The sequence below is a fragment of the Equus caballus genome, chromosome 23, assembly GCF_041296265.1.
Source record: "Equus caballus isolate H_3958 breed thoroughbred chromosome 23, TB-T2T, whole genome shotgun sequence".
NCBI lineage: Eukaryota > Metazoa > Chordata > Mammalia > Perissodactyla > Equidae > Equus > Equus caballus.
Genome location: NC_091706.1, coordinates 35,585,963 through 35,599,741, shown reverse-complemented (window position 1 = coordinate 35,599,741; position 13,779 = coordinate 35,585,963). Strand labels below are relative to the sequence as shown.

At 42.1% G+C, this 13,779-nt stretch overlaps 1 protein-coding gene across 3 annotated transcripts in view; it reads right to left on the bottom strand.

Moving 5' to 3' along the window:
* The window catches only part of DOCK8 (dedicator of cytokinesis 8), a 207,170-nt gene that overhangs the window by 117,429 nt on the left and 75,962 nt on the right, over positions 1-13,779 (bottom strand). For all 3 annotated transcript variants that reach the window (NM_001309171.2, XM_070248073.1, XM_001490222.7), the window contains 4 exons: positions 12,521-12,736; positions 9,239-9,324; positions 4,218-4,284; positions 1,578-1,727 (listed from right to left, as the gene is read on the bottom strand). In NM_001309171.2, coding sequence (NP_001296100.1) covers positions 1,578-1,727; positions 4,218-4,284; positions 9,239-9,324; positions 12,521-12,736 — 519 coding nt within the window. The remainder of the gene's footprint in view (positions 1-1,577; positions 1,728-4,217; positions 4,285-9,238; positions 9,325-12,520; positions 12,737-13,779) is intronic.

Sequence of the window (13,779 nt, the reverse complement as noted above, 5' to 3'; positions counted from 1 at the left end):
AGAAGCCCCTCTTGATCGAACGGCATCTGCCTGAACGTGCTAAATATTGTAACACCATTTACTATATATTTAGAGGGAAAGAAGTGACAACTATGGCATTAAAGAAAAATAAATCAGAAGCAGACTAGGGACTGTCTTACTGAGTAGATTTAAATTTCTAACTCTATCCAGACAATTTAGAGAATGTTTATTAATGCCAAATGAATCCATTTACACATCTGAAAATTCTGGAATATATTTAGTAAGAAACAGTAACCCACAAGTAGCTGCTGATATCTAGCAGACTACTATGGGTTAGCCAAAACAAAGTCATCCACTGAGAAGTGGAGTTTGAAGAAACATTTGGATGTATAGAACTAGTTTTGGCTTCTTTGGTTTTCCAGGCTGACAGCCAATTTTAAGTTTAACCACAGGGCTGCTAGATGGGCCTTAAGCTGACTTTTCTATATGTCTAAGAAATATCGCAATGAAAAGGACACCCATTGTTTGACAACAATAGATGCGTCTTTTAGCAATAGAATTTTAACTATATTTTCCATAAACTTAAATAAGTTCCCTTCAAGCTATAGTGACCTTTCCGAATCTTTGTAAAATGGTGTAAAGGAAGCTGGAATGGAAAGACATCTGCCACTTGTTAAGTGACCTCCAAGTCGCCTGAGGTTTTTGGAATCTATATGCTGCTCCCATGGGATCATGCAGGAATCAATGAGATTATGGACCTAGAACACTGTGGTGACTAGAAAAGGTTCCAAGCCTGGAATGCCGGGTGTACATGAAATCAAAACACCTGTATTTTTTTTTTTTTTTTCAGTTTTGGGTAAAGAGTCAACGAGACTGATTATTTGGCTTCAGGTAGGTAAAACACTCAATGTTTGTTGTTAACTTCTAACCAGCCATTTTGGTGTATAGAGAAAGTCTGGTTTTCTTACAACAGTGAAGATTGTAAGAATGAAAGGTCCTTCTACTTATAATTGCCCCTCAGATTTTGACTCTCACTAGACCTACTCAGTCTGTGAGATGGTGATGAAAAGGGAGAGTGAAACTTGGAGACTAGAGCCCACACCTCAGACTGTCAGAGCCTGGACTCTGGGACATTTAACTACAGGTCTCTGGGAAAACACGAACATCATTAGGAAACCCTATCCGAGATTTTCTCCACAGCAGCCTCCCGGAGCTGGACAGCTGAGGGCACTTTCCTTGGTTAGGAGGAAGGGCGCCTATCACGTGCCAGGCTTTATTCTGTAATCACAACTGCCCACTGAGGGCGGTGTTATCCCCACTATATGGATGAGGAAACTAAGTCTCAGAAAAGTTAGGTAACTGCCCAAAGTCATAGAACCACCAAGTTGCAAAGCCAGGATTCAAACCTAGGACTTTATGACTCCAAACCCCATACTCATTCTAGTATCTGACACAATTTGCTTGTAAAGGAAAAGGAGTAAGTCAAGAAGGAAATGAAGTGAACATCATGGAGGATGCGTTGACGCGTTCTGACATCTCTTTCACCCCCAACATGCGCGGGGAATAATGCAACAACAGGAGCACCAGAATGTGCAAATGAGGTCGTGTTCAACTACCTTGACTACCAGGTAGATGTCTGAGGACGGGTAGGTGACCGAGAACACCGCAGATCTCGCTTGACTTGACGTGGCAACAGAAGGCGTGTGAGCACGCAGAAATCCCTTGAACTGGTCAGAGTTCAGGTCACAGTGAAAATTTTCTGAGATCTGTAAATGAGCAGCAAAATGAAAAATAAGTTAGACCTGTTGTGCTCATGGTCTGCAGTTGTTAGTAACGAGTTTAAAAAAAAAAACCACAAAGAAATTTCGCCAAAGGAATAAGTGTAATCATAGATGTGGTTTATGACTAGTGGCTGCTGGAAAATCTGATACATATTTTGTCACAATCTCTAGATATTTTGGAGCCATTGGAGAGATGTTCCTTGAAACATTTAAATTTTTTATCAACTCACCAGTATTTCCTGAATATCAGTGACGTGCTATGCACTGCAAGGAAGTAGAGCTGGACGTTGCCTCTGCCCTCAGTTTACAATCAAGAATGAAGGAAAAGGCAAATATGTCATTATCTACAGTCAGAGTAAAATATGAGTGACTACACTCATACAAAAAAATGCTGTGGAAATTCCAGAGGGCGAGAGATGACGTCCAGTTGGTGTGATCGGGAATGCTTCTCACGGAGGAGGAATGTGAAACGGATGGGCCTTAGAAGAAAATTCTGGTAGGCAGAGCTGGAGGGCGACGGTGTACAGGGAGAGAGTAGTTTAGTTAACAGAGATTAATCCAGCTTGACTTTGCATAGGCTCTGGAGGAAAGAAAGCAGATGAGAGCCATCCTGAAGAAAGGCAGGCATGGAAGCTAAAGAGTTTGTTTTTAATGTTGTAGGTAGTGAGGATTCATTAGAGATTTTGAGCCAAAGCATGACGTGATGAGTGGTCCTTGGCTCACTGGTGAAGTGTTGCTTAAGAGCCACTATATAGCTGGGTATCCCCTTCACCATTCATAGAGCTATAGCTGAAAACTGGCTGCCCAGGCAGAGGCTACATTCACTAGCCTCCCTTGCTCTTAGGAGTAGGCATGTGACTAAATTCTTTCCAATGAATTGTGAGCAATGAAGTGTGGCCTCCATCACCATCTTTTCCCTTTTTTGGGAGCTGCAATGGCAGTGTCAAGAGTGACATTGGGAGAGCACATATTAAAGATGGAGGAGCTGTTGCCAGCTTAGGTTCCTGAATGACTCAGTGGAGCAGACCACTGCTGACCCAGTATCCTCCACCCTGGATTGTTAAGAAACAAAGACAGAAATTTCTTCTTTCAGCCAGCGGTTCTCAAAATGTAGTCCCCATGGGCCGGCCCTGTGGCTGAATAGTTAAGTTCGCGTGCTCGGCTTCGGTGGCCCAGGGTTTCACTGGTTTGGATCCTGGGCGCTGACATGGCACCACTCGTCAGGCCATGCTGAGGCCGCGTCCCACATGCCACAACTAGAGGGACCCACAACTAAAATACACAACTATGTACTGGGGGGATTTGGGGAGAAAAAGCAGGAAAAAAAATAAAGTGACAAATTAAAAAAAAAAAGTAGTCCCCTGATGAGCAGCCTCAGCACCACTGGGGAACCTGTTAGAAATGCACATTCTCAGGCCCAACCTGGACTTACTGAATCAGAAACTCTGGGGTGGGGTGCAGCAACCTGTGTTTTAACAAGCCCTCTAGGATCTCTTTTTTTTTTTTCAAGATTGGCACCTGAGCTAACAACTGTTGCCAATCTTCTTTTTATTTATTTATTTTCTGCTTTTTTGCCCCAAATCCCCCCAGAACTTAGTTGTATGTTTTAGTTGTGGGTCCTTCTAGTTGTGGCATTTGGGACACTGACTCAACATGGCCTAGATCCAAACCTGCGAAACCCTGGGCCACCGAAGCTGAGTGCACAAACTTAACTACTCCGCCACAGGGCTGGCCCCGGCCCTCCAGGATTCTGATGCATGCCCAAGTTGGAGAACCACTATGGAATTTGGGGTCTCTTTTTGTAGCAGTTAACCTGCCCTAACTAATGCAAATCTCAGTGATTATTAATATTTACTCAAGAGATACACACTTCCTTAAACGCTGAATGGCTGTGGGTAAAGGGGGGCAGAACCATCCCTCTCTGGTTTTGCTGTTTTCGCCCTCCTCTAGGAGTCACAAAATAAACATTAAAACACTCATGGAGAAGTCTTAGGGCCTTGAGTTCTTTTCAATTAAAAGCACATTACAGTTGGTGAAGTCTTCACCCTGTGGCAATTTTGGACTTTTACTGCACAAGACGCCTTCCATTCACGATGAGGCTATTTCACAATGCCAAAAACTCCCAAACCAAGGAAACATCACATGCATATCTGAGCTTGTTAAAAATGTACTTAAATCGCTTTGTTTGACGTGTAATCTCATACACGGCTATTTCATTTATCTCTCTATCCCAACCAGGCCACCATCTCCAGCAGGCCTTTCCCGTAAAGATTCTCCAAAGAACATAAATGACTAATGTTCCCAGATCATTCCTTCAAAAACTGCAAAGGCAATAGAACTAGACACATCAAAGGTCATTTGCTCTCAAATTGAGAGCGTTTTAGCTGCATTAGAGGTGAGATTTAAAAACATGAACCCAAAGAATCATGAACAATATGTGTGCCCTCAGGGATGGGTTATTTTTTGCTTTCTTACCTTTTTCCTTTCTTTGACATCATAGAGGGCAATGCTGGCAAAGAGAGGCTCAATTTCAATCTCAAACCTGTCGGAGAAACAGAGAAAAATCTATATGGTTTTAACTGAGGTAATTTTGAATTTTCTGGAAGTGCTTGGATCTATAAACTGGTTAAAAATGTAAATAGTTTCCAGAAATATTTGGATAACTCCATGCATATGAGAATCATACTAGGATGTTAATGGACAAATATGGGAGATTCATGAAGATTCCTAATCATTTGAGATCATGGTGGATGCCACATTCTCTTAAAAAACTCTTGTTGGCGGCCCTGCAACAGAGAGTAGGGTAGAATGGATCCAACATGGCGCTTCTAATCACCGCAGCTGCTGTGTTTTCAGAGGGTAGAGTCTCTGTCTTAGGTAAAGGTCTTGTTTACAGTTTACGTTTTAGTGCTGGAATAGGAATCCCTCTTACTCAATTCTAAGGGATGCGACTTTCCAGCTAGTGAAAAAAAAGTTCAGTTGCTTTTCCTTAGAATTCATTGGGACCATCAGAGGAAAGTTGGGTTGTGACATGGGCAAATGTCTGGCCCTCTCTAACTCCCCTGCCAGGGGGACGTGCTGAGTTGAAGGCGGGGCAGGGGACTGAGCACTGTCGATAAACACTGAAGTGGGTGGAGCCAAGGAGAGCCTGAAAGAGGAGCCCTCTTGTTAGCCCTAATTGCTCCTCTCCCTTGAAATGGTGGGTCTGAAGAGAACGCATCCCCAAAGCATAATCCTGCCACATGTTACAGGAGCACTTGAAACACAGATGTGCACCTTCCAAGTTTCTCTGCTTAACAGTTGCCATGACCTTGGACACTGCCAGCTGAGAGCACCAGTAATCAGGCCCTGGACCACTGTTCCCACAGAAGTCATGCAAACTAGGCGGAATTTTGTTTCAAGGTGTGTGTGAGAGGATGATCTTATCATTGGATAGCTTTGTCTAAAAAGAAGACCTTTTCAGAAGAATATTTAGGCAGAGGTAAGCACAGACAAGAGTCACTTGGTCAAATGGCTTCTTTGGAAATGAGCCAGTTGAGAATGATGGCCGACTCACAGAGCACAGGGCTTTGGTCCCTCTCCCACCGCCTGCTAATTGGGATCCTAATTAGGTTTTTCACCTTTCCCAGTTCCATTTATTTATCTGTAAAATGAGGAAAAGACATCTGCTCCTCCCATTTCCCAGGACTGTTGCAAGGACCGTGAAAGATAATGTGTGTGACTGTACTTTAAAAACAATGTCAAGAATAGCATTATCCAAAATAGCCAAAAGGTAGAAGGAACCCAAGTGTCCATGGAAGGAGGAACGGATAAACAGAATGTGGTATATGCATACAATGGAATATTATTCAGCCTTCAAAAGGAAGGAAATTCTGACACAAGCTGCAACATAGATGACCCTGGACGACATTACGCTAAATGAAACCAGTTACAAAAGGACAAGTCTTGTGTGATTCCACTTCTATGACGCACTCAGAGTAGTCACATTCACGGGAACAGAAAGCAGAATGGTGCTTACCAGGAGGAGAGAGGGATGGGAATTATTAAATGGGTACAAAGTTCCAGTCTGGGAAGATGAAAAGAGTTCTGGAGATGGATGGTGGTGATGGTTGCGCGACAATGTGAATGTACTTAATGCCACTGAACCAGACACTGAAAAAAGGTGAAGATGGTAAATTTGATGTTATGTATATTTTGCCACAACAAACAGTGTCAAGGATTCTATGATTATTCTTTTTATCATTAGGTAGTAGCACATTAATAGGGGCTTTACTATGTCTAGGCTCACCAGCTACTGCCTGGCATGGTTGATCTGTATTTAACTGTGTGAATATTGTTGTGATCTACTTAGGTAGGTACTGAGTGTTAAGTTCTCTGTGGTTGAGAGAAAGCAAAAGAGAATTAATCTTTGTCGCATACAATTGTGCTGTGATAAATGCTTTACACATGTCAATTCCTTTATGCTTCACAACAATAGAATGATGCAGACCTTATCCTCATTTTTGAGGTTCAGAAAGATAAAGTAATTTGCCAAAGCCCACAAGATTAGGAACTGGCACACTTGGGTTTCGAGCCCAGCCCTTTCTGATCACAGAACCTGAGTTTTTCCTCCAATGTTTCTCCAAGTTAGTCCCTAGAAATTAGCATTTTTGAAGCAAATGAGGAATTTGTCAAAATGTAGCTTTCTTTGTTCCTCCTGAGATCTATTGAACCAGAATCTCTTGGGTGAAATGGTGGTGGAAGGTCTCCCCAAATCTGTATTTAAAACAAGCTTCCTGGGTAAATTTTACACACACTAAAGTTTCACCACCAAGAAGACTCCTTCAAGCCGAGGGTACTTTGCATAAGATGGTATTAAGTTTTACATCGAAATATTTCCCCTCTTAAAATACAAAACAGAAAAATACTTTGTTGTCATCTCTTTTTTTCCTTGCTGCTACAAACATTTGCAGCATCTGCACCAGCCTAATTCTTTCCGTAAGCTTGAGGCTTTAAAGATTTCGCAAAAGAAAACAGTGACCATTACAGATCTCAACAATTTTTTAAAAACTCTCTAACTGATAAAATCGATAGTCATATGAATAGAATTCTGCATGTCAGTGTCAATGGGGAAATGAGTTTCTTTAACATTATCATCAAATTTTTACTATTCATATTTTAACATTCTAGGTTCACCTTTGAGAACTTGCTTTCTTTCCTTTATCCAGTTATTCAAAGCATTTCTAGCTAGGACAGTGTCTTCAGGTCGTCGTTCCTCTTGCAGGTATATGTTGGCATGAATACTACTTAAGACACTTGAGCAGGCCAAGTGCATTGAGCAAACACCTCCTTTCTACTTAATTTCTGCTTTGGCAGTTGCAGGAAGAAATCACTAGAAGCTACACTTCACAATTTTCATCAAGAGAAATCCAAGTGACTCGATTTGTTTTTTCATAATACACATCTAGCTCAGTGGCCGCGTTTTCCCACCTGTGAGAACAGCTGCTGGTTATTTATTGGAAAGATGACAGAAAGAGGGGAGAATTCCTCCAATCCTGAAGGGCACGGTGACTGCATCTGAAAGGGGCCTGGTGTGCTTCCTGTGGGGATGGTGAGGGCCTCAGACAATAGGGGGGACTTCCTGAGCAACGCAGAGGGGAATGGAACTGCCACTTCCACTCAGGCCTCCTGCGGACGGGCTGGGGGTTCCCACCCCGGGTCAGCTCAAAGGGGCTGGAGTTGGCCGTTCTGTAGCCTTCCTTGCTGCAGAGCTGGCTTACAGACTATTCCTCTCTGTGTACAAGACCAAAGGCCCTGCTTCTCTCCCCTGCTGGGAGGACTGGCTAGAGGAGGGGGCTGCAACTTCAAGAGAGCCCCCACAAGTGTGCGTGCAGTCCTGCTGGCTTACCTCCTGCGGGGAGGAGCTGCGGAGGCCAAACCTTAGAATCAGAAGTTTACGGCAGGTAGGAACTTCGACACCCACTGGTCTAACAACTTCCTTTACAAGGGACAACTCATAATCCTAGAGGAGTCCCCAGGGTTGAGACACAGCCTGAATCCACAGATGCCCTAACTGCAAACTAGGTGCTGCCTAGAGGTCCATGAATGGACTTCAAGAGATGGACGACCTTCCTAACAGGGGACGAAAAAAATGTCATGCTTATGTACCTTTGCCTCCACAGGGCATTGATGACCTATTATTTTCAAAAGAGTCTGTGCTTTGAAGAAGTGGAAGAACTACTTCTCAAAAGCAGCAGTTGGCAAAGAGAAATGAGAGGTATGCGAGCACTCCAGGGGTAGGCAAGACAATCCATGGGAGAGCAGGAAGAAAATGCTACGATTTATTTGGATTTATTTGGTTCATCCTTTAAAATTTCTCATGTATGTATGTTTCATAATATATATACAATATTTAATATGCAAGTACAAAATTAATACACACGTATAGAGGACATGTGGGTTTTTTTTACTGTAAAAGTAAACAATCAAAAAGTTTAGAGAGCCAGCCCCAGTGGCCTAGTGGTTAAGTTCAGCGTGCTCTGCTTTGGCAGCCCAGGTTTGGTTCCCGTGGCAGACCTATACCACTCATCTGTTAGTGGCTATGCTGTGGTGGTGGCTCACATACAAAAAGGGGAAGATTGGCAGTGGATGTTAGCTCAGGGCAAGTCTTCTTCAGCAAAAAAAAAAAAAGTTTGGAGAGAATTGCTTTAAAGTAAATGTGGCAAATAATTGGCTCACAGATGAATGCAGATGGCAGATATGCTTTGAATTGTGTGATACTGAAAAAGGAAACAAGAAAATATCTAAGAAGTCAGGAAATTATACAGAAAAATGTGGATTTTCAGCTTCTCTTAAAAAAAATCAGACTATTGACCAAAATGGGCTTGTTTACTTGAATGGCAAGAATCTGCCCTAGCTAGTAGTGGGCGTTGCCCTAAAGGTAGTTTGCTACAGTCCCCACTACTCCCTCCTGTCCCCTGGCCTTGAGTATTAGTTGCATTTTTCACTGTGTTTCAACAGTGGCGTGCTGGTAAATGTTTAGCAAACAAGTCTCTGAGAAAAAAAAAATAGGCTCTAATTTGTAGCATTTTCTGCTTTCTATGTTGTAAATACTTCTACCATGGCCAGTTTCAAGCTACCAACGTGACTTGACTGAATAAAGAGTTAGGAAGAGAAGCGCACAGTCAGCTCGCAGGAGTTAGAGCTGATTCCAGCACACCACTGGCTTTCACTGTTAAATTTTTCTTAATGTAGGCCATTTCGCTCAATTACTTTCCATGCCTAATTTTAGTGTTAGCCTTCCCTATTACAAAAGAAAGACTGTCCAAGACTTGGTAGGAATAGAATCTGAGTCCAGCTGACTCTGAACTCTGCTCTTTCCACTGCCTCACAGCTGCCCACTGCTGACAGTGTTGGGAGATCCTCCCTCATGCAAGCTCTGGTGATAAAGACACAGTTTGTGTCTAACAGACAAGACAAACCTCAGGGAGGTGGTTAATATATTTGCTGATACTTACTTCAGGGTCAGCAACTTGACCAATATTCTGTTGCCCAGATGTTCCTTAGGACATTCTGGTACCGGACGTATTTCCACAGCATCCTCCTATTAATCACATTGGAAAAGAAATCATTAGTGAATTTCCATGAAGAATTCCAGTTGGAGTTAACCCAGGCAAGGGAAGGCTGCCATCCACTGCTCAAGACAACTTGCATTTGGTTTATTTCTAATAGTAGAATAACAGTGACTTTATAAGAGAGTTTATTAACCAACCGCCAAGCTCCCAAGTCAGCATGTCCAGCAAACATTTTCTCCTTCCAGAAAGCCAAGCATTTAAGACAAAGAGACCAAGGGAGGAAGGAAGGAAATGTGAAAATGGATATGGCTTAGTAACATCCACCAGATGGCATCGCAAAATCTTATACCTATTGTTTTCTTTTTTTTTTTTTTTGCTGGCTCTAAGTACACATTCCTAATATTTCTCCTGCCAAGGGCTTTCCTAGTAAATATGTGAGTTTCAGCCTTGAGATCTGAGTCAGGATAGCTCACTTAAGGCTGTAAGCCATCAATCCTAATGCAGAGCACCTTTCTCAGTTCACTGTTTTCTTAAACAGATGACAGAGATTTGGGTTGAATTTATAGGTTTTATACAGACAAGTCCAAATAGAACTTGCTAAAGTTCTAAGTATAGGAAAGCTTAGGAATGACAAATTAAGAGATATACCTGTCTATTTTACCACAGAGGGACTAAAGACTTAAAGAGAAATATCAGGTCGCCATTGTAACTTTTCATATGCAAATCTGAACTATCACAGTATCTTAATTATATTCACGTACGCTAAGTTCAACAGTATAAGTGCCTGAAAACATTAATTCCTGCTCTTGCAGTAGGCTATCGAAACACTGGTGAGTGGTCTGCAGTCTAATTGTATTTTCCTGGGCTGTAAATGATGGGAGCTTCCCGCCAAATACCCCACAGCAACCATAACGTTTTATAGCAGAAAAGTTCACCTTCTTGGTAAATCTGTACCCAGTTTGATGGAAGAGTCAACTTTTCTCCCCGGGAAATAAAGGAATGATGATATAAATAATTTCATCAATGTTTTGTCAAAAAATCGATATTCATAATCATTTCATGGTAGGCCAGAAATTTACCTTTCTTCTACAGGACTTTCTTTGGAGAAAGTACAAATTACAAGTACAAATGCAACCTCTGTGTGTTCAACATCTTCAAGGGCTGGTATAGGGGGCCTCAAGCACTTTAGACATAGCAATTTACAAATAACTGGTACACTAATTACAAAGCATTCCCCTCCACTAATAAAGCAGGCCCCGTTAGGACCTCTGTTGGATTATAGCACCTGTCAGTCTCAACATGAGTTTCTGCCGTGTTTCAAAGACCATAAAACAGAGTTGCTTCAAAACAGTCTATGAGTCATTCTTGTGATCAGTTCAAGAGTGGATATCCTCCCATTTAATCCCATGAGGAGACTAACGAGCTGATGCCTCTCTGGAAGTATTTTCTTCACCTTTTAACTGTCATCTCTCTTCTGGTGTCCACTTTGGGTCTCTTTCTTACATGTTGGCACCCTCCCATGGAATTGGAAGAGGAACGCAAGTGAAGGTCAAATCAGTCACATTTAATATTTCTTGACAAATCTGGTAAAAAGTTTTAAAGCTATAGATGGAAACTGAAAAGTTATAAGATGTGATTGTTTATAACATCTTTGGATTTCCATTACCTGTACTAATATACACCAGGTAGACATGCAGATAACTAGGCAAACATGAAATTTGAAGTTAATAAGTTAGGAGCCTCATTCTATAATTTAATTTGCTTGTTGAATCTTGAATAACTTATTTAACCTCTCTGATTCTTACTTTGCAATCTGAAGGATGGAGATGATAACACTGCCCACCTTATTCATGTTTATTTTTAATCTGCCTCATTCAGAAAAGGATTTGTGGCCACTGACAATAAAAAAAGGATTTGAAGCCCCTGGGAATAAAATAAATAGATGAGAAAACCAAGGTGGCTGGAAAAATATGGATAAAAAAAAAAGAAAGCTGAAGTAAATTCAGGACACCAATAAGCAAGCCACTAGATTTAGCAGAGGTGAACAGAAATTTGACTCTAAGTAAAGAATTTAGGAGAGTCAGTTACAAGATGTGCAGAATCTCTAAGTGTACATATTTTCCCAGTGGAAGCACAATTCTTCTTTGTCAGAAGGCTTGAAGGACAATTTCCCTTTGGATCCTCATTGAAGCGGGTGCTGGATGATGAGCAGGTCAATGTCCTTAATAATATTTTCACAGTGGACATGATATCATACTCAGGACTACTGTTTCCTCTATTGTCCTTTTTGCTGACCAGTGGTCAGCCCATCAAAGGGCAAGTCAGCGGACCCAGTTCTCGGGGGTAGGGAGGCGGGCTTTACAGTGTGAGAATCGGAGTCCCTAACGGTCTTGCTTGATCCAAAGATCAAATTTCAATACTTAGAGGCATGGATGGATGGCATATCTTTTACACAAAATTTCTCCAAATCTTATTTCTTGCAACTAAACTTTTAAGAAAATTTGGACAGTGGAGATATTACAGTAATTTGTTCTGCCAAGACCGAGGAGCAACGATATTCTAACATGCACAAGAGAAGACTGGGAGACTCATAGAAAGTATAAGGAGCTACACAGGCTTGAACGATGGTCATCCATCATCCCATCTGAAGTGCCCCAGCGAATGACCACAGGCAAAGCCCAACCTGTCACGTTGTTCTGGATCAGTTCCAATAGATAACGAAGTGGATAATCCTGGTCCCAAGATTCTATGCATTTGGAGCACAGCTATGATTATGTCAGCCTGGAATGTTTTCAAAGCAAGTCTCTCAGGTTGTTCATAGCGACCATTAAAAAAAAAAAAATCTTAACAAAGCACTAACGAACATCAAGGTTTAAGTAATACATGTCTTGATGGATTCAATGTAAACACACCGCCAAATAACAGAATGGTTTGACTCGCTGAGTGGGATTACTGCATGTAGACCCCGGAAATGTTTTTAGGACTAAATGAGACAATATCAGTGAAAGTGTTTTCTAAAGTGTTATGAAAATTCTAGTTATTATTGGAATCTCATCTGTATGAGGGTGGGTAATTGGCTCTGCTATCATACAGGCTTGCCTCAGTGAAAAAGCCCCAGAAATCATACAATTAAGCATCCGGACATTGCTATACAGTAATAGTATCTTCCTCGAGACTCTCTGTGTCTTCACTGACATTCTCCAGCATGGAGATGGTCGCACCCACCTCATCCACTGATGGGTAAAGGGCAAAGAGCTCGGCCTGCCGATTGGTCCTGCGGGCCTCCTCATTCTGCTTCTCGAAGTCCTCGGCACTCACGTGCTGCAGGAGGTTTTCCAGACGCTGGTCAGGCGGCAGGCTGCGGAGGTCAAAGTCGCAGGCAGTGAGGGGACCTTTTCCAGACACATCACACAGCACGTTTAAGCGGCAGCGGGGGCCTGTCTGTGAGAAAAGACAGCTTTGTGAGAGAGAGCGGGGGTCTAAAATGAGAACTAAAGCATCGAGGACGTCTCAAGACTGCTCTAAGGTGGGGCGACAGAATCCGCCTCAAGGAGGTTCTGAACAGGCTGAGCGTTTGACAAGAATGACATCCTAGTGTCCTGGCCTGAGTATCCAAAAATTAAACATCCTCTTCCCACCTGGAAGCAGGTAATTACTCATCGGAGGTAGATAAACCCATCCGTGAGCGAAGGTTTGAAAAGAGCACTGACGTGTTCTTTTCTGGAGATTGGGAGCCAAGTCTCTGATGAAGCTCGCTCATGCCTCAGGCCCTAGCAGAACAGAACTGCACAAGGTGGTGCCAAAAGGAGACGGGACTAGGGAACAGAAGGACCTCATCCGAATCTCAGCTCCAGAACTCGGTTTTTGAAACTGGAAAATAAGATGATCTGTGAGGAGCCTTCCAAACTAAACTTTATATAAACTCCAAAGCTGAATATTATGTTTCCAAAGACATAATGTTCCCATGTTTCCAAAGACGTAGTGTTCCCGTGTGAGCACGGGAACACTTTTCTACGGGACTTTAGTTAGACCAATAAGCACCAGAACAAAAGAAAGGCAAAAGAATTTGCTATTTGAGCAGGGTCCACGTTTAGCTGCGGTGTGTTCGGAAAAAACTGTCTTAAATCAGTCACAAAGTGGATGTTTTATTCCATTAGGAATGTCTTGGAAATTGGGAACTGCATACCAGCCAAAGACTTGGCAAAGAATATATAACTGTAATCAACAATATGTCCTAAGAATATAGATGGTTCTATTATAAACATCTATACAATTAATGGTAAATGTTATCCTAAAGTTCTACCAAATGGACATACTACTATACAGTTTCTTTACAATATAGACTTTTTTTTTTTGGATGAGGAAGATTGGCCCTGAGCTAACATCTATTGCCAATGTTCCTCTTTTTGCTTGAGGAAGATTGTCTCTGAGTTAACATCCATGCCAAACTTCCTCCACTTTGCATGTGGGATGCCACTACAGCA